This window comes from Myripristis murdjan, chromosome 19, assembly GCF_902150065.1.
Source record: "Myripristis murdjan chromosome 19, fMyrMur1.1, whole genome shotgun sequence".
In the NCBI taxonomy this organism is placed as follows: domain Eukaryota; kingdom Metazoa; phylum Chordata; class Actinopteri; order Holocentriformes; family Holocentridae; genus Myripristis; species Myripristis murdjan.
The window spans coordinates 25,395,139-25,415,092 of record NC_043998.1 but is presented as its reverse complement, the minus strand read 5'-3'; the positions used below and the strand labels follow the sequence as shown (position 1 = coordinate 25,415,092).

The 19,954-nt window shown below is 42.9% G+C and overlaps 1 protein-coding gene across 1 annotated transcript in view; it reads right to left on the bottom strand.

Moving 5' to 3' along the window:
- Positions 1-3,631: 3,631 nt before the first annotated feature.
- Positions 3,632-19,954, bottom strand: part of LOC115378258 (glutamate receptor ionotropic, delta-1-like) — a 520,936-nt gene continuing 504,613 nt past the window's right edge. The window contains exons 16-18 of the mRNA XM_030078448.1: positions 13,360-13,600; positions 12,259-12,261; positions 3,632-4,123 (exon numbers count right to left, since the gene is read on the bottom strand). Of these exons, the coding sequence (XP_029934308.1) occupies positions 3,632-4,123; positions 12,259-12,261; positions 13,360-13,600 (736 nt within the window). The remainder of the gene's footprint in view (positions 4,124-12,258; positions 12,262-13,359; positions 13,601-19,954) is intronic.

Genomic DNA, 19,954 nt, shown 5'->3' with positions numbered 1-19,954 from the left:
ACTGCTTTTTCAAGGAGAAAAACCTGTAGACAAGTTGTGTGTTTTTTTTTGTTTTTTTTTTAAACATTAAATCCCTCGGTATAAAAAATTAAGACATATCTATATAGTTGATAATGCTTTCTTTCTCTTTTTTTTCTTCCTCTACAATGCTTTGCTCTTTATGTTAAATGTAAAAATAACAACTCCTGGTGTTGCTCATCGCTTCTCCTACCACTAATGCCTTAAAAAAAAAAAAAAAAAAAATACAAAAATAACAAACTCCTGGTGTTGCTCAGTCTGTCCTACCACTGATTGCTATAATAATAATAAAAAGTAAATAAATAAAAAAACAACTGGTTTTGTTCAGTGCTTTGCTATCACTGATCCCTGAAAAAAAATAAAAATAAAAATGAAAATGAAAACAACTCCTGGGGGCTGTTCCATGAAAGTAGCTAAAGAAAGCTGTGCTTACGTGATATAGCCTGGCTTGAATTAGCATCGACTGTCACTAAAGCCTCAACCCGTTCCACTAACGTGATTCAGCCGCGTCAGGTCAACGTTAATTCTAGCCACGTCTGAACAAGCCTCAAGTGCGCGTGTTCACAGGGCACATAAGCAGCCCAGAACAGTCGAGTGTCGAAACGAAGATACAAACGTCTCAAAAGGAGCGGAAAAGGGAGAGCCTCGACATTTTCAGCGGCGGAGCAGACACTGCTGATGGAACTATATGAAGAATATAGGGAAATCATCACAAACAGGGCCGGCTTTTGGCATAGGCGGTATAGGCAATTGCCTAGGGCGCCATCTGCTGGAGGGGCGCTGCTAGCGGCCAGAGGGGCGCCGGAAGCGGGATTGTTGACCGGCGCGACAACGTCGGGATATGGAAATCAAAAAACTGGAGAAGGAAGTAGGCTAAGTATAAATTTAAACACAACAGAAAGCCATGGTTTGGACTGTATTTAATGCTTTCATTCTTTGTCTTCACAGCTTGAACAAAATGATGACGATTGAGTTTGTTTTGTTGTTTTTTTTTTAATGGTTAATAGGCTAAATGATTTCAAAACTTGGGCACAGTCTTTCTGAAATTATAGGTACATGTAAAAATCCAAATATAAAGGGATCATTCCAAAAGTGTGATGACCATGAATCCAATTGGGATTAACTGAAATATGTGTTCTTGTAAACGTCCCTCACCTGTGTCAACTAACCTGTTGGCTTCGGGCAGAATAGAGGCGGATCATCGCAAATTGTGGGTGGGAAATAAAATAAGACGTCTTTTTTATTTAACCTCATGTTCTTTTCAACCCTTTTATGTTCAACACTTGTTGTTGCATTTGATGTATGACTTGTGCTATATGAATAAAATTTGACTGAGTAATTGATTGTTTATTCGGTTGATTTCGGAGACTGACAGTGGTAACACATGATTTTCATTACGTTTATTTTTATTAAGTAAACACGTACATTCATGCTTGGTCACATTGTGGGAAATAGGCTAAGTCTGAATTTATATTTCCGAACACGGACATGGTGCTACATAATTAAATTTGAACTTAATTAAATTGAATATGTGATGCCGGGGCAACAATATAGACGTGACGGAGCCGTCATTTGGGGGTCTGTTTCTGTCCGTCGGACATTCTTTGACACGCAGCTGAGCTAAGCTGGGCCGTAATCCGCCACGGAGCAGGCTAGTTCTGCTGACTAAGTTACCATGGTTACTGAGCTGCAACGCATATAAAACACTTTGATGGAATGAAACCCTCACTTAAATTAGCGAGGCTCATCGAAATAAGCCAGGCTATCCCGTTAGCCAGCTTGATGGAACAGGCCCCTGGTGTTGCTCAGTGCTTTCCTATCACTGATCCTTTAAAAGAATAAAAATAAAAATAAAAAATAAAAATAACAACTCCTGCTGTTGGTAAGCGCTTTCCTGCCACTGATCCCTTGCAAAACATAAAAAAAATAAAAAATAAAAATAAGAACTCTTGGTGTTGTGCAACGCTTTCCTACCACTAAGCCCATAAAAAAATAAAAATAAAAATAAAAATAAAAATAAAAAACAGTCAAAAGGGCAGAGACTTGTCAGGCGCTATCACAGCACACTGCTGAGGGATTTCTCCCTCAGTTCAGTTGGCTTGAGAACAATGTCATCTCTGATCTCTGGTGGCACCAAATCACTCGAAAACGTCTGTGGAAACTGGCCCCCAAACACAAGGCATTATGGGTAATAAGCAGACAAATGTTGACATCTTGCTTCATGCTCGGGAAAAAGCCTGGCACAACAAAACGAAGTGAGGGCAAAGACGACAAGAAGCCTGTCATGCTTCGCTAAAGTTACAGGGGACTCACGTCGGATCGCTTTTGACAAGGCCGGATCTCGGAGAGCCGGCGAGACGACGAGGTCACCGAAACTCTGTCCAATGAACAAGCAGCTTACGAGTCATGTGACTTTTGTTGACAAGGCCTGGCTGGCTTGTGGTTTTGGCAGTGTGAACCTAAACGAACCAAAGACAAAAACTGCAGCAAAGTCGACTTTTCCGCTCCGGTTTGGACCCAAAAAAAAAAAGAGCGAGTGTTACTCCTCATCATCATCCTTCAATTCCTTCCTTCCTTCCTTCCTGCCTTCCTTCCTTCCTCCCTTGACATGCCGACGTTTGACAGCCATGATGGACACGACACGACAAGCAGCGAACGCACTCCGTCTGCACTGCATGAGCGGGTCTTTACTCCAAAAAAACAACTGGAACTGTATTCACATCAAATAAAACCAAATTAAAAAAACACCCATTTAGCTCAGAGTGTGAAAAATCACATGAAACAGACAAAAAAAATCAGTTTAAGTTTCAGTATTTTTCCCCCATCGTCGAACGACACACCACAAAGATCCAACGTAAGAAGACGAACAAAGACTTCTGATTGGAAAAAACAACGTATATTATATATTTAATACAAATGAAAAAAAAAAAAAAGAAGAAACGTTTGTGATTATTTTCGTCCAATGCTGAAGATATAGATAGGGTTGGTACAAGAGGTGCATAACAGTAGGTGTCCCACACTAAAATGTCCCCTACGGTGCGTCCCGGGTAGTTCGTCTACATTGATCGTTGATGAGTTGTGGAGAGACATCGTTTAATTTCGGCACTTAGAAAACAATCACAATGAATTTCGCGTCATTGTTTCATATTGAACAAAATTTACAAAGCCATTCAAACAGTCATAACTTCTCGTCAATGTATATTTATATATATATATTTATATATGTTTTTTTTTTTTTATCTCGTTTTGTTTAGTTTTTTTTATAACTCAACTTCAAAAATCGAGAATATTCAAAATACACTTTGACCTCACTTCGTTCTCTCAGTATTTACAGGTATGTACACAAAAAAAATTACACCCCACCAGCCCGCCCCGCCTCCCTTTTCGGCTGTTCTTGAACAGGTAATAAAAATCTTTTCACTTTGTACATATTGTTTTCTATTTTCCCCCCAAACACACACAATATTTTTCCTCTATGGATCCCCAACCAGCCGGAACCAGACCAAAGTCTGGAGCTCGATTGAACGGCGTTGCAGAGTTTTTGAACCTTTTCCCGTCCCGCCCCGCCCCGTCCCGTCCCGTCCCACCCGCGGTCCCGCTTCCTATCTCTCCATCATATGGACGTGCTGTGGGTGGGCTCAATGGCTTCGGGTATGGGTCCTGCGGAGACTGCCTGGTAGGACATTGGCATGGGCGTCTTGCCAGGGCTCTGCCGGAAGAGCCCCCCGTTGGGAGCCCTGTGTTTGCACTGCATGGTGCCGCTGATGTTGGTGCTGCTGAGCGGGTGGTGCGGCGGCAACGTGGTGCTGCCAGGGACCTGGGAGGCCGCTAGCGTCCTGCCCAGGGTCCCCCCATGGTGCGGGTGGGGAAGGGGTGGAGGCGGCGCCCCCTCCCCGGGGAGGAAGGTGGTCACAGCGAGGCCCGAGGACGGGAAGTCCCGCACGGACTCCGGCCCCGGCACCAGGGAGGCCTGGCTGGGCTGCATGCTGCCGATGTCCAGCGCAGAGATCTCGATAGAGGGGCCGGGGATCTGCTTGTGGGCCAAGTCCTCGTCCAAAAGACTGTTCATACGACGATGCACCTGTTCCAGATTCACCTCCTTGTCCTACAAGAGGAGTAGGGGAGGAGAGAGGGAGGGAGGAGAGGCGGGATGGAGAGAAGAGGAAGGAGGAAGGAGGAAGGAGGGAGGAGGAGGGACACAGAGGCTGAGATTGGCGATGGGCCGGTTTCTCAGACTGCTTCAGGTCTTTTGGTGCTCCATGCAATCTCAAGCTCTTTGCCAATTTGACGTGGCCTTTTGTTTTGACTGCCGGGCGGTTGGTTGGTCTGACTGCTGATGGGCAGCCTTTGCAGTTCTTTGGACTGAACTGAGAAACCAATTTGGCCTGACAGGTGTATAGTATGTGCACCTTGAAATCAAACTTGGCCAGTGAGTATTAGAGGTTTGATGTTTGGAGAAAAACAATATTGGAGCCAAACCGATTGATGCAAGTTTGTTGTAAAGCTTTTATTTTATCATCTCCACCGAGGAGGCTGTGTGTTTTTGCCTCCGGCAGATCTCGGAAAACTAAACAGATGTTTTTATAAACTTTACCAGACAGATCAACCTTGGGCCGAGGAACAATTGATTAGAATTCGGAACCGATTCCAATCTGAGATTTCTGCCGTTGGGAGATTATTTTCCTCATCGATAACTATGAAAATAACGTAGATTGGATGTAGAGTTTTGATTCAAATTTCAAGGGCATGTTTGCAAGGCTATACCGCAATTTACCTTAAAGTTTAGCCGTTATCTCGTTAGGTTCAATTGAGCTGAACTGCTCGGCGTCAGCGGTGCAGCGTTTGCACTCTCAGAGGTTCGCCGTGATTCTACTTTACTCGTTTTACAGAGAATATGTACCAATATATCGGCGTGTTTTTCCATGGAGGTGTTTTGTTTCCCTGCTGCAGGCTGACATGCCCTTGGAGCCGGCACAATGTGTGCAGAGCCTTGGAGGATTGGTTTGCTATCAGAACAATTTAATCAAAACATCGGCTGACACTGCATCTCCAGATGACTGCAGTCATGCATACTTGTTAGGCATTAATAGACACTTGAGTGTTTCCCTGTTGAACCAAAGGTATAATTCAGCACGCTGGGTCATGGAAAGGTAGAGGACAAGGGCTGCGTGGAGAGAGAGAAGGGGGGGCGTGACGAGCATGCCGAGCGAGGCCACATGGAAGTGTGAAACTTCAATACGGAGGCTACATAATCAGAATTCCCTTCACGTCCTTGTGTATGCAGCTACTGTACTGCACTGTCAAGGAAAAACTATTTCAGCATCTTGTTCGGCATGTTGAAGGCGGCGTGCCTGCCATACCGATGTCCCGGTTTACAACAAACGCATGAAAAAGTTTTTTTTTTTTTTTTTTTTTTCTTACAAAAGGCAATTCTTCTAAAGGCAACTTTGCTTGGCTCCAGCATTGGATTCACTTGAAGTCAGAGCACAGTGATATTAGTCACAGTCCTGATCACAGTGACACAGCTCATATTCATAACAATGCACATGACACATTTATATAGATAGATAGATAGATATATATATAGATATGTAAAACCACACAAATATTATGTAATGCTGCAATGTTATCAGCGGAGCACAAAAGCAACTGATGAGGAGGTTAATAGAAACAAAAGAGGTAGAAGATCGTGTCTGGAGGCAGATAAAGAGGCAATGTCTGCGCTGACTTCTCGTTCTCATGGGAGGTTTAAAAAGAAAAAGAAAAAAAAGAAAAAAAAAAAAGCACGAGGCGTGAGTCAGTCTTCCGTAATTTTCCTTTCAAGATGCCACTTAACATCGGGCGGTTCGATCTGCCTGCCACGCCGAGCCTGATGAAACCTCCGAGTTTAAAGGAACACACGGAGACACTTTTTCTTTTTAGGAGTCATACGTTGTTTTTTTTTTTTTTTTTTCCGAATTATCCCACTTCAATCTGATTAAAGCCCCTCTCAGAGCTAATTAAAACATCTCGGTGCAGGTTATTGTTTTAGCCGACTGGCACCTCATTAGAATATGTTTTTAATAGCCTCACACTGGCGGCTAGCCTGAGTCAATAAACGCCTCGGACGGATCAAGCCTTCGCCCGCCGTTAAAGACCGAGCGGCGGTGCAAATGGGAGAGGAGGAAAACAGCAGCAGCAGCTCCGCCGTCTGAAAGCCTCCATTAATTTGGAAAACAAACAGCTCTTTTAATGAGCGCTCCCACCGGAGGGGGTTTTAAATCATTCTCCCTCCTGCTACTTTACAAATAATGCAACTGTCGAGTGGATCTCGCTCAAGCGCTTTCAGAAACGATTTGGTCGTATCTGGTTCATTTTTGATTCATGCGGCCCTTTGAAATATTTAAGCGCTTGTCCAAATAGCTCTCTCTCTCTCTCCGTCTCCGCCAGATATTAAGAGTTTCAGTGCAAAGCCCGAGCCGGCTGTTGTGGCCCGCCGCCGCCGCCGCCGCCTCGCTGCACGGCTACAACCTCCAACACGCCGCCGCCGCCGCCCGCCCGCCCCCCGCCTGTCAGGAAACACACGGACGGCGCCCGATCCAAGTCAGCAGATTGGAGTTTTACTTCTGCAAACATTTTCTGTGAGGCAGAGACGATTTCACTGATCACACACACACTCGTGGAGAAGGAGGAGTGTGTGTGAATCAAAAAAAAGTGTCGGTGCATGTGTGGAGCCGTGAAACCAGGACAGAACCTCTCACACACACACACACACACACACACACACACACACACACACAGCCCTGCGAGCATGCATTGGTCAGGTAAAGTTCACCTGTGAGATGCTGGGGGGGGGGGCGGGGCTATAATAGCAGCTGAGGCCTCCGCTCCTCTGATTGGTCGTTTTCGACACTGATCATGACCTTTGATTGACGTGATTGGCTGTTTGATCAGAGGTGCAGCCGAAAAAACACATGCATGGATGCTTTCTCGGCTCACACACACACACACACACACACACACACACACACTTTACTTCTGGTGTTAATGAGACTAATTACCTGCCATATCAGTGGGCGGAGCCAAAACAACAACAACACAGTCTTGCCTCGGTTGATTATTTGGCCTAGCTTAGCTCTGCTGCTATGCTACGCTATGCTATGCTAGGCCTAGCTGACCTTCCAAGCTCAAACTAGCCATACTAGCTTAGCCTAACTTATAGCTATGTCAGTAAGCTAGTTAGCTAACGTGATGCTATTTTAACAAATTATTATTTTCTTTTTCTTTTTTCTTTCTTTTCTTTTCTTTTCTTTTTTTTTTTTTTGCCAAACGTCTAGGTTAACTAGTTAGCCTAGCAGACCTGTCAAAGTCAACAAGGCCATACTAGCCTAGTTTAACTTACAGCTATGTTGGTAAACTAGTTAGCCTGCTATTATTAGTTTTTTTTTTTTTTTTGTATATAGTCAAACCTCTAGCCTGCTAATAATGCAGCATAGGCTAAGCTTTTTTTGTCACTAGGTAAGCTAGTATGACTATTCAATGTCAAATTAGCCATACTAGCCTTTAGCTACGTATGTGAGCTCGTTAGTAAACTTGTTGTTAATTATGTTAATAATGCTTGCAAATAAAGAAAAAAATGATTTATTTGTTTAAATATTAACCATGTTTTCTTCTTTTCCATTCAAGTTTGCCACTCTGAATGCATGTGGTCTTTTGGCTCCGCCCACTGAGGTTCAACCGAGCCAATGAGATCGTTTCTGCCTCCGCTGAGAAAAGTGTGTAGTGAGTCACCTAAAATACCCACAACTTAACTGCAGCATTTTTCTTTTTTTTTTTTTATCTTTTTGTTTTGTTTTGTTTTGTTTATTTTTTGCAATAATGCCCATTTATCAAGCTGGAATAAATCTCAGCTGGACCTTGCTCAATTTGCTAAATTGCAGAGTCTGCTAGAGGATCATTTCCATCTGCAACAAACAAAAAGACAAAAAAAAAAAAAAAAAAAGCCTACGGTTCCATTTCATTTCACCACAACACTTTTTGCAGCTGAACAACCAAAAGTTTGTTAATGAAAGTCACCAGGCTCACAAACAGCCTGTTGGGTCAGAATCAGCGGCGGGCTACAACCAGCGGTGCACCTCTCAGCGAGCAGCGAAGGCAATCATGCATTTTAGATCAAATGGCTTATAAATCATCATAAATGGCTTGTAATTATTTAGGCGTGTGTTGGAAGGCACTATATTAGCTGCTGTCAAGCTGCATCTGAAAGGTTATGTGTGATTTATGCCGGGTTGTAACCTTTAATCTCCCCCTTCAGTAAGTGACAGTGAAGTCAGCCCTTTTATTCGATGCGTCTACAGTTTGAAACAAAGCCAGGGGAACCAGGAGGGCACCGGGAGGCTGCGCTGCTGACGGGGAGATGCAGTGTTAGCAGAGGGTGAGCTCGGCCCCCGGAGGCCCGGCGCCGGCCGAGGCCACGCCTCAATCACAGCGTTAATTATCCGATTGTCTGCAAAGAGCCGGGCCCCAAACTCGGCCCGTCGATTGCAATTAATCACAGACAGCGAACACCAGGGTCCATTTTCAGATCGTGAACCAAATTAATTCAGGCCAGATTTTCCTTCAGCACATTTGCATGGAGCTGGAACATCAGGCTCGGGAAGTGAATTACCCATTCATTTTGCTCTCACAGGGCGCCGGATTATCAGCCGAAACATTTGAACAGAGGAAGACAGACTCACCATGAGTCACTGTCCGGCTTGTTATTATATATCGATAAGGAGCTGCGTTTTAATTCCTGAGCTCCTGCTGAGATGCTACACTGCCCACAGGGTTTATCGAGTTTTTTTTTTTGTTTTTTTTTTTAGAGATAAGAAGAAGAAAAAAATACAAATCAGTCAAGACTATTATTATGTTATTTGGTTGAAAATGAGGGAAACTGCTGGTTGAGAAAAGCAGTTCATTCCATCTTAAAAAAAAAAAAAAAAAATCCTGCATCACATCCTGTTTTCTGATCCCTTATGAAAAAATCAACATGTGAAATGAAGCACATGTGATTTTGGAACACGTGATCGGCAACCACGTGTGATTTAATGATTTCACATGTGATTTTCGTGTTTTTTTTTTTTTTTTTTTTTTTTTTTTCATTTGTGGTCTGAAACCACGTGAAAATTCACATGTGAAAATTACAGTCCACATGAGAAGAATCCAGTCTCATGTGAAAGTGTGGAATTCACATGTGAGGACGCAAATCTCACATGTGATTTCATGTGAAATGTGTTGCTGTCACATGTGAAAATTATGGTTGACATGTGAACTAGTCACGTGTGATAATCTGGACTGCACATGTGAAGATGCAGATCCTATGTGATTTCATGTTATCATGTGGAAGTTCTAGTTCAGAATCCAGTCACATGTGAAAATGCTCATTTCACATGACTTTGACTTTGTGTGGCCACTTTTCTTTTCACATGTGGAAAATTTCAAACGTGAAAATCCCAGGAAATCACATGTGACACTGTCCTCTTTTCACAAGTGAAAACTTAAGGTCACATGTGAAAAGCTGAAGTTCACATGTGATGTTATTTTCTTTTCACATGTGAAGTAATATTTTCACATGTGAAAATGGTAAATTCACATGTTAAGTTCAAATTTTCACATGTGAAAAGGCATATTTCACATAGGACATTTTCATAAGTTTTTTTTTTTTTTTTTTTTTTTTTTTTACAGATAATTAAAAACCTAAATACAATATTTAAAAAATGTTCAAGTAATGGGTTAACTAAACTATTATTCTATGATTCTATGATTGATCTGGTACTTCAGAGCTTAATTTTGTTTCTAATTTCCTGAAAAAAAATGAATGGGAAATTGACTTGCTGAACCCAGGCCACTTACAAAATCAGGACGGGCTCGTTTCCTCTTTATTTGGCGGCTAAAATAAACAGATTTGACCAAACCCGACCCTCTTCAGCATGACAGGACCTTGGCGGTGGCACAAGTACTGTTTATTGATATGAATTTTTTTTTTAATTGATGTCATTATTTTATTTGACAGTGGTATAGGAGGTCTATTCTGACCTGTGTCAATAGCTTCTGCTTCATCCCAGCCTCTCTCTCTGTCTGTCCAAATGTCCCTCCTCCCCTCCGATGAAGCAGTTGTAATGTCATTATATGTCAATGGACCAGAAACCCTTGCCAGCCTGTAATCCTTAGTAACCTGCACGAGATCATAGACAGTCAAGTGTAAATAAATGAGAGGGATAGATAGAGGAGAAGGGAGAGGAAATAGATCAAACGGGCGTCCACATTGACATATAATTTGCAATAAGACGTGACACAGTGATACTGGTAGAGGGGTTATGGACCGGGCTGCTGACAGAGAGACAGATCTTGTTGCTACGGGCGACACACCCCATGCACACAGGCCTACTTCCTGCTCACACTTTAGTTTATGGATCCAAGTCATTCGTCCCCCGTCACATGACTGGGGGGGGGGGGGGGTTGCTGAAGCTACGGCGGGAGCGGCTTCCTGTCCCGGTGAAGGCCCTGGGACGCTTGCTGTGCTCGGATGGGATGGGAACTTAAAAAACACTCAAGAAGAGGCTTAGAGAACGCAAACAAACAAACAAACAAACCGCGCTCGGTTTCGTTTTCAAAGCTGCTGTAGGCGAGTTTGGGGAATCAGAGGAATTTTTGGTGAAATTTTCGACATCAGCGACTCCCTCCTCAACACTCTGCTGCTTGACTCTAAGCTCCGCCCACCCGCATGCAGGCTCCGCCCACGCAATTCAATTCAATTTTGTATATCATCAAATCATAACAAAAGTCATCTCAAAGCACTTTACAGAACTCAATTTAGTTAATTTTATGTTAAATTTTTGGAGAGGATATTTGGGGTGATTTTCTTGTATTTATTTATTTATTTGCTGGTGATTTTATGGGATTTGTGTGGTAATTTCCTTGTAATTTTTTTAATATAAATTTTTGCTGGTAATTTTTGCGGTAATTTTATTTTGTGGTAATTTAATAGTTTTCTTTTTTGTTTCCTTGTAATTTTCCTTGTAATTCGCCTTTTTCTCACAAATATTTCTGACAGAAATTAAATGAATTTGCACAGGTGTTCAAAAGGTTAAACACTTGCTTTATTAATTGATTAATTCCATTTCTGTAACTTTTGTTTCACTACAGTCCTTCGATTTGGCTGTTTGGTGTGAATATTTTTGGGGATGATTTCCTTGTTTTCTTTTTCTTTCTTTTTTTTTTTTGCATTATTTCTGGTAATTTTATGGAATTCGTATCATAATTTCCATGTAATTCTGTGTCACAAATTTTGTTGGCAATTTTTGTGCCAATTTCATTTTGTGTTAATGCAGACTAATGTAGTGTAGTGTAGTAGTTTTCTTTCTTTCCTTCTTTCCATATTTATTTTTTTTTAATTATTATGTGCAAAATGTTGAATTTCTATGACTTAAATGAACATTGCATATTTTTTTTCCTACTTGACACTAAAGGTTCAGGTCCTTTTTTGGTTTGAACAGAAAGTTATTTTCAAGATAGTGAGAAAAATGTGAACACTACTGAACACTACTGAATAACTAGTTACTATTATTTTATTTACTATTTTATTATATTATTGGTATTTTTAACTGAGGCTGACAAAGTTCCATAACTTATCCCAAGAAATAATTAAATTTCCCATAATTTCCTTGACCTGTGGGAAAGCTGATTGGGATGAATGGATTTTTGTGATTTTTATTTTTTCTCACAACATTTACTTTATGAACACCTGATGATGCGCGCTGAAATTTCCATTTATGACCAAAATTTTGTTTTAGAGAAACTTGCCTACAGCAGCTTGACGTCCACTCGAACTGGTTTTTCCTCGCGGTCGAACACGCTCCAGTCAGAAACTATCAAAAAAAAAAAAAAAATTTCAAACCGAAGAGCTGGAAATCAAACTAATTCCATCATCGGCCTCAAAATACAGATCTGGCCCGCAGAGACAGATTTGTTAAGATGTGAGATTAACCGATTTATTTTTACGGGCCGAGGCTTCAGTGTCAGATCAAAGTCTTGTTTCTCGCTCGGGGAGAGAGACGTCACCGCTTTTCTCTGATAACTGATTGATATTCCCTCTTTAAAACCCCCTGTGCCTTTAACTATTAGCTTGGTTATTGCAGTGGGTTGTGTTTTATTAATAAGGCAAAGTGATCTGGCAGTTTGACAAATGTCTTCTTTTCTTATTCAACAGGCACTTGAGACGTCCTGAATATCCATCAGGCGAGCTCAGCGCGGGAAAGAGCTCACCTGATTATCACTAATCACATCAAAACAGGGCCAACTGCGTTTTGAAGTTCTCCCGACCCAATCAAATCTTTTTTACTTTTATTTATTCGTTTATTTCTTTGTTTCTGTTGCCTCGACGTCTCAGAGGGAATTTGCATCGAAATGGAAAGTGTCCAAAAGTGTTAGGAATCAGCGCTGGCGTCCGACATCGTTATCCCTCCCTGCCTGAGCGATCTCTCCCTCTCTCTCTCTCCCTCCCTCTCTCTCTCTCTCTCTCTCTCTCTCCTGCTAATTATAATCTCTTTTCATAGCCCTTGGGCGCAGGAAATTACCAAAGCCTCACTGTAGAAAATGAGTTTATGACAATAATTCAATACCAGGCACTCGACTGGTTACGGAGCCAGCGCTGTGGGAAATTATCAGCAAAGTGTGAGGGTGTGCTCAGCTGTTTTTAGCGAGGGAGGGGCGGGGGGGTGCAGCACGTGCCGGTGGCTGATTGGCCGCCGGCCGCCTAAGGCCTAAAGTGTATGCATGAAGGCAAAGAGAACAACTCCCGAGCGGATCGACAACCGGTTGCTTTATGAGCTTATTAGTAAAGGTAATGGTCAAGTGGAGTGTGTTGTGGACTTTATGTGGTTTAGAGTGTACAAAATTATGCCATACAAAAAAAAAAAAAAAAAAAAAAAAAAAAAAAAGGTTTCTGCACGACTGGGGGATTAGGACGAGGTGGGAGGGGAGCGATGAACGAGTGTAGAAAAATAAAAATTAAAATAAGAAAAAAAAAAGTAAAAATGTAGGGTTGGGGATAATAAGAGACCAAATTTGATTTCAATCAGTGGCCTGGGTGGATGTGGCACAGTGCACATCTATCTCCCCTCCCCTATCTCATCACCCTGTGTCCCCAAGCCCTCCGCACACTAAAACTAATTTGTTTTTCCTAAACCTCTCTCTCCTCTACAGCTGGGTGTACTGGAGCTCTACTAAGTCGGGGCTCGCGTCTGCGGCTGGATCCTTAAAGTAGAGTGTGGCAGTGTCTTCCCCCCGCTGGCCCGTCCGCCGGGCCCTGTGCTCGGTCACCTCTTTGGGCTGCTCTTGGCGGCAGCGGTTGCTGTTCCACCAGGCCTCCAGCCCGGCCACCAGGCAGGCCAGCAGCAGGCCGGCCGCCAGGATGCAGAAGACGCCGGCGAAGCTGTGCAGCTTGAGGGAGCGGCCGTCCGGCTGCGCGGTGCCGTGGCTGTTGAGGTCGCAGCGGCCGGCGCGAGGCCACCACTTCTGCTTCAGGATGTCCAGGTCGCCCTTCTCCTGCAGCTCCAGGATCCTGAGAGGAACAAAGACAAGAGGAAACAAACTATTTAGTAATCTGTGACGAAGACAGAAGGAATTATCGTTTAAAAAAAAAAAAAAAAAAAAATCAAAAACCCTCCTGTCCTGCCTGCTGTCATTAAGGACCAGGCAGTAAGAAGTTGTCCACCAATACAAGCATCTTGGGACAGTCCTTAACAATAAGACATTATGGCTGGATTTTAATGATCTAAGCCAGGGTTCCCCTACCCAGTCCTCAAGGACCCGCTGTCCTGCAGGTTTTTGTTCCAGCTCTACTCTTGCACACCTGACCCAATTAAGGCCCATGCACCCTCCTGCACACGCTGTTCAGGTAGATCTGCTTCAGCCAATCAGCATGAAGCCCTTAAATGGATCAGGTGTGAAAGAGCAGAGCTGAAACAAAAACCTGCAGGACAGGCGGTCCTTGAGGACTGGGTTGGGCGACCCTGATCTGAGCTCACTCTGCAGAGCATGGTGCAGGAGCATTTAGGGTGTCCAGGTCCACTTTTGCTCTTTTCACAGTGAAAAAAAGGCTGTTTGCTCCAGGCGCCTGGTTCTAAAGGCTTGTCCTGAGTCTCTTCATGAATCCTGGCTGTGTTTTGGGCGTAACGTGCAGTGAACCAATCAAAGCCTCCACAAAGGACCAAGTGAAAAATGGTTCACCAGAAGATCCTTGCATCTAAGAATCCCCAAAGGAACGGTTCAAGAACCAGAGCCGTTCTGGACAAAAGCAGGTCTACAGTGTCCGGTTTGCTTCTGGTTCACACAATTCAAACCCAACAAATCCACGCGCAAATTCTGGCTTTGACACCTAAATCTCTCGGGCAGTGGCTGCAGAACGCACATCTTGTCCAGATCTTCTGAAAATGGCTGCTCTTTAAGTGAAAAAGATCGACTGGGTGAAAGTTGTGATCCCTTATGGACTTTACTTCCTCAGTCGAGAAACAGTGATCGTGCGAAACGTCTTGCAGTGTTAATATTTGGTGCAATCCAAGTCAAAGAGTGCATATGAACAATTAGAGACTCCTACAGTGAGCTTATGAAATGTCTCTGAATGAGGTAATTCAGCACTGTAATGTAGCCTGGTTATTGAAATGGGCCATTATGGGTAATTATGTGATATGTTAATCGGTATCAGTGAATGTTATAGGAAGACTGTTCAAAGCTCAGAGATAAAGGCATTTTGTGTGTGTGTGTGTGTGAATTTGTCATAAAATTACATGGGAGTGCAATTAAACATGACAGGGACTCCACTGTCATTAACCATCTCTTTTATTGACTTTAATTATGTGGGCTGCTTAAGATACAACTGAGTCTGTAATGTCTTATTGCACTTTGAAGATTACAATTCATGACCTCATTTTTTCCCCCTTCAAAATAACATATAATATAGATAATTTGTATTTTTCCAATTAGAAAATTTATCGAGAGATTCTTTGTAATTAACCGACCAGCAGGGGGCACCAGTGGCGACTTTCTCTCCCCATTCTTGTGTTATAATTACCAAGAATATTGTACATGAAGAGGCTATGAAGCTGCTATGAAGTTTATTTATTAGCAAAAGAAAACTGATCATGATATTTATCAACATGTAAGTCAAGGCTGAGATGAAATGTCTTTTACTACGTGAACACACAAGAAATCAGATTATTAACAGGGTTATGGCAGGGAATTAGAAGGTGTTTACATGTGTTACCTTGCTCTGGTTACTCAAAACTCAAAGTACACATGCACTCCACAAATAAAAAGGTTTTTTCTTTCCTGGTATTTTCATCAGAGTTAACGTTGATATCACATTTCTGGCGTTCTTCAACAAGCATGTGGAGCAGAAACACTTTGTACAGTGTGTGATTATCATCAGTTTCCTTATCCGCTCTCTTTTCCTGCACATGCTCACATGTAAATAATCAGAAATGACAGTAATGATGCGTGTCCACAGGACCAGTCGCTTCCAGGCTTCCCATTCATTGTCTATGGAAGCAGCTGTGCGATGCATTAAGTCGCGTTTCGAAAAGGCTGGGCGTCACGTTGGCGTCTCCTCATTTGCATAAAGTTGAGGTATATAAAATAAAGTTTCTGGTCCGGTTTGAAATCCCACTCGTGAAGCGTTCGTCCAATCAGGTGCATGCTTATAGGAGAGAACAACTAGTCAATCATCCAGAGCGGCCACGCCCACCGAACGTCCAAATCTGGTAAGCGTCGCGACACCGAGCATCAAATACACGCCCCTGTGGACACGAACCATGAGCGTTTCCATGGCGACAGTGGTCGGGTTTCTCCAGCAGAAATCCACCTGTGCTAACCGGCTTTCTCTTCAGCCTTTCAGCCTGATGCTGGAACCTGGCTTTCACAGATTAGATTACAGCCCAGATTATAACCACATTCCTGAAGGGGCTGTAAATGCAGTGTGTGAGTCGCTGAGTTTTTCATGCCCTGTCCTAAAAGCAAACTCACTCTGACCAAAGCATGTTCATGCTGAAAAAGTGTAAAAACGCAGAATACTCAACAATATTAGTGTACATACTCAATTCACAAAGTATTCCTAATATGAATCAGAATCAGAAATACTGTATTGATCCCTGAGGGGAGACTGAGTGAGTTTGAGTTGCTCAAATTCTCAAGAGAAGAATGAAATTATAAGAAATAGAAAATAAATAAAAAATATGAAAATGGAGAAAAATTTATGTATATAGTGTTTTGTATAAAGTTGTAACAAAAAGTATGTGCATTAAGTCTAAAAATGTGCACTAATCCTACAAAATACAACAACAACAAATACAGAAACAGGAAAAAAAAAGTTACTGCAGTTGAACATTAGTATCCCACAATGCAGTGCAGAGCGGAAACCGAATCTGCTCACAGCCTGAAAATTTAAGTAAACATAACTCTTGTCGATGCTGCTATAGGCAACCCATTTATTTGATTATTTTTTCTACTGATCACTAAACTCCCTCATTAATATTGATTTCCATTAGCATTATTGTCAATTTTGATGATTTCACTTTAAAAATATAGATATATATATTTTAGCCACGGTTTGCTGCATTTCCTGCACGTCTCCTATTTGTGCCTCTGCAAACAGGAAGTGCACCGACGGCTTCAAAATAAGACTCCAAAGCTGGGAGCCTGGGCTCGGCGTGGAGCAGCTGGCGCCGCGTGACTGATAGGTTTTAATATATTTGCTGCTGCTGGGCTAATTTCCACCAGAGGATCGATAGGAGGAGCCGTCCCATATCTCATCAGCCCTGCCCCTCGTCTCACCGAGCGCCACAGCCGGCCAGATGGCTTCCTTCTGCTTCATTTTCACATCACTGCTGTCACGGCGTGTGTGTGTGTGTGTGTGTGTGTGTGTGTGGCACATGACCCCAATTTCAGAGCTCCTTTTTCTTACTTGAACTGAAAAGTTTGGATGGTTGAGATGGAGTCTCATGACCTGCTGAAAACACCACTGAATCATTTCAGGTGTGCGTTAGAAAAACCTAGAGCTTCTTCTTTATTATTATTATTTTTTTTTCCATTCCTGATTTATTTTAGTAATTCCCATCTCGGTGGACACCACAGTAATATCTCACACTGCAGAGAGCACATCTATTTTTCCCAGTTTAACCGTGTTAAAGTATCAGGAATCACCGTGGTTCCACTTTACTGTGAAAGCGGCGAGGTCGGAGGGCAGCCGTCTTTACGTGCTAAATCAAAGAGGCAGCGTGAAGCCGGGAGGGCGGTGAATGTCACCACTAGCACCCCCTGCTGGCTGGTTAGTTCCGATGATTCTCCCTGTTCAATCTCCAGTTGAGACATACTTTTTGTACCGGCATGTGTTTTGTGTTTGGCATGTCTCGAATCCATCTGGTGGATCAAAAAACGGAACCACACCAGGGCCGACACGGCTCGACTGATTAATTACATTAAAATCACAACGAGCAAGCTCTGTGTTTCACATGACGCCTCGTCAGATTCGCTCAGCGCCTAATTGACACACAGCAATTAGACATTTAAACACACGTATCTCCTTTCCTTAGGTTAGCCCTTATTGTATTTTTTGAGTCTTTAGTCTTTACAGTCTCTATTGTATATTTTTAGCCTTTATTCTTTTTTAGTTAACTTTATTGTATGTTTCTACTGTTGCTGCTGGAACACCAGAATTTCCCTGGTTGGGATCAATAAAGTATATCTATCTATCTATCTATCTAGAAGTGGAGCCCCCAGGTGATCTGAGGTCTGCTCCAGCTCTCAGCGCTTCCAAGTCCGAGCTCAAGACTTTCCTGTTTGTGGCCTTTTACTAAACAAAGCATTGTTTGAGTGTATTTATTTAAAAAAATATATATATTTACATATGACGGTACACACTTATCTAACCATGCATGCATTTAAAATACCATAAAACAGCAAAATACAACACAAAGACACCAAACAAACAAACAAACAAACAAAATAATCAGCAGGATACAGCCCTTCAATAAAGTCTCTCCTGTTGTGACTCATCACCTCTGTGTTGTCGCATGCCAAATTAGCAGAGGCAGTTTATTAGGTTATGTTGCAGCCAAAATTGTGATTGTGCCATCAACTTTTATTTTTATGAATTGCGTATAAATTTAATGAGCAGGAAGAGACGAAATGTGCTCACCGTAAAGGATAAGAGTTGTGAATATTGTTGTTGTAGCCGAGGAGGAGAGGCAGTCAGCTGACTGAGGCTGTGATTTCAACATGAAGGCTGGCTTCTCTCAGCTGGAGCCACACGTTTTGTTTTGTTTTTTTTTGTTGTTTTTTTTTTTGTTTTGTTTACCGCTGAGTGACGGCAAAATAAGTTGGGTTTTGTCTTTATTTTACTTTAATGTCATTATATGGTCACATCATCTGGTAAGTGCAATGCATTTGTTTGTGAAAAGATGAAAAAATGTTGCACAACAGAATCTGGAAGAGAGTAAAATAAACACGACATAAAAAAGAATCAGTGGGTTGTTTGAAGGGAGCAAATATGTGAAAAGGAAAGTTGCTCTTAGAGGTTAAATATGAAAAAGAAACGATGTAAAGTTAGCCTTAAGGCTCATTCATAATCCCTTTATGTAGGAAAATTAATACGTTCATATCAATTGATCTGACGGCTGCTGGTATGTGACTGCAGTAGAAGTAGAAGTACTGTTCCTCTGCTGGTATGTGACTGCAGTAGAAGTAGAAGTACTGTTCCTCTGCTGGTATGTGACTGCAGTAGAAGTAGAAGTAGTGCAGTAAAAATGTCCTGCAGTAAAAGTCCAAAGTGTCTCATGTCAAATGTCCTGGCAGTAAAAGTGACTGAGCTCCTTTTTCCAAACAGTAACTGTGTTAGCTGGGATCTTTTCCAGAGAACACGCTGCACACTGCATGCTTTTAAAGGGACATTACACTCAAACTGAGGTGAGGACCCTGGAGGCTCAGTCAACCTCACTGCAGGTTTCCATGCTGCAGCTTTTATTGTGAAAGTTGGAAAATGACCAAAAAGTAGATGCATCGAAGCAGAAGCAGGTTCCTCTTCTCGTCTTTGCTGGCTGAGCTTTTATTGTGAAATGGATCTGATTTAAAATGCAGTGAAGGACAAAACTCCAGCACAAATAGACTGAAGGAAAAAAAAAAACTCTAAAAAGTACTTGTACGCAAAAAAGCTGCTGAGTTTCGGCGACGTGAGGACGTTTGACTCGCTTCACGCTGCGAGCGCGGCCGTTAGCGTCCTGCTGCCCCGGGCGTTTCCGGCCTCGGGAACGAGCAGCTGTTGGGAGAGATGGAGACGGATGCGGTCGTATCGACGAGTTATGAGCCGTGTTTAGAGGAGCGGGGCGAGTCGAGAGGCCGCGCACGCCGACGTCGGGACGCACCGACACCGCCGACTCCTCGAGGTGATCCTCGTTATCCAGGCGGACGGGACGCGGGAGACAATCAGGAGACGGTGAATCGCTTCTACCTGAGGAGACGGGCCTCTGCGCGCCTGCCTGTGCGGCGACTGCATTCCAGTCAGGTGTGTGCAGAGTCTGGCCCGGCAGCTTCACGGGCCCGCGCTCTCGTTCCGCTGAGTTATGAGCTTCATTAAGCAAAGTCTTCCACAGCCGCTGACGCACGGTCTGTTTTTAGCCGTAATAAAGCCGGAGCCCAGTTTGCCATCTTTAATGTGGCTGCAGCTCGGGCGCAGCGTGAGCCCGCTGAAGGTCAGCCCCGGCTCCAGCGCTCAAACCCCCGCAGGACCAAATCATCCTCCATCACAAATGAGCAACAGAAACTTTGCAGAGGTTGTTTTTTTTTTTTTTTTTGTTGGAATGGCAGGATTATCAAAAGGAAAGCGAGGGATGTGAGGTAATAAAACAGCTGTGGGACGAGGTATTAA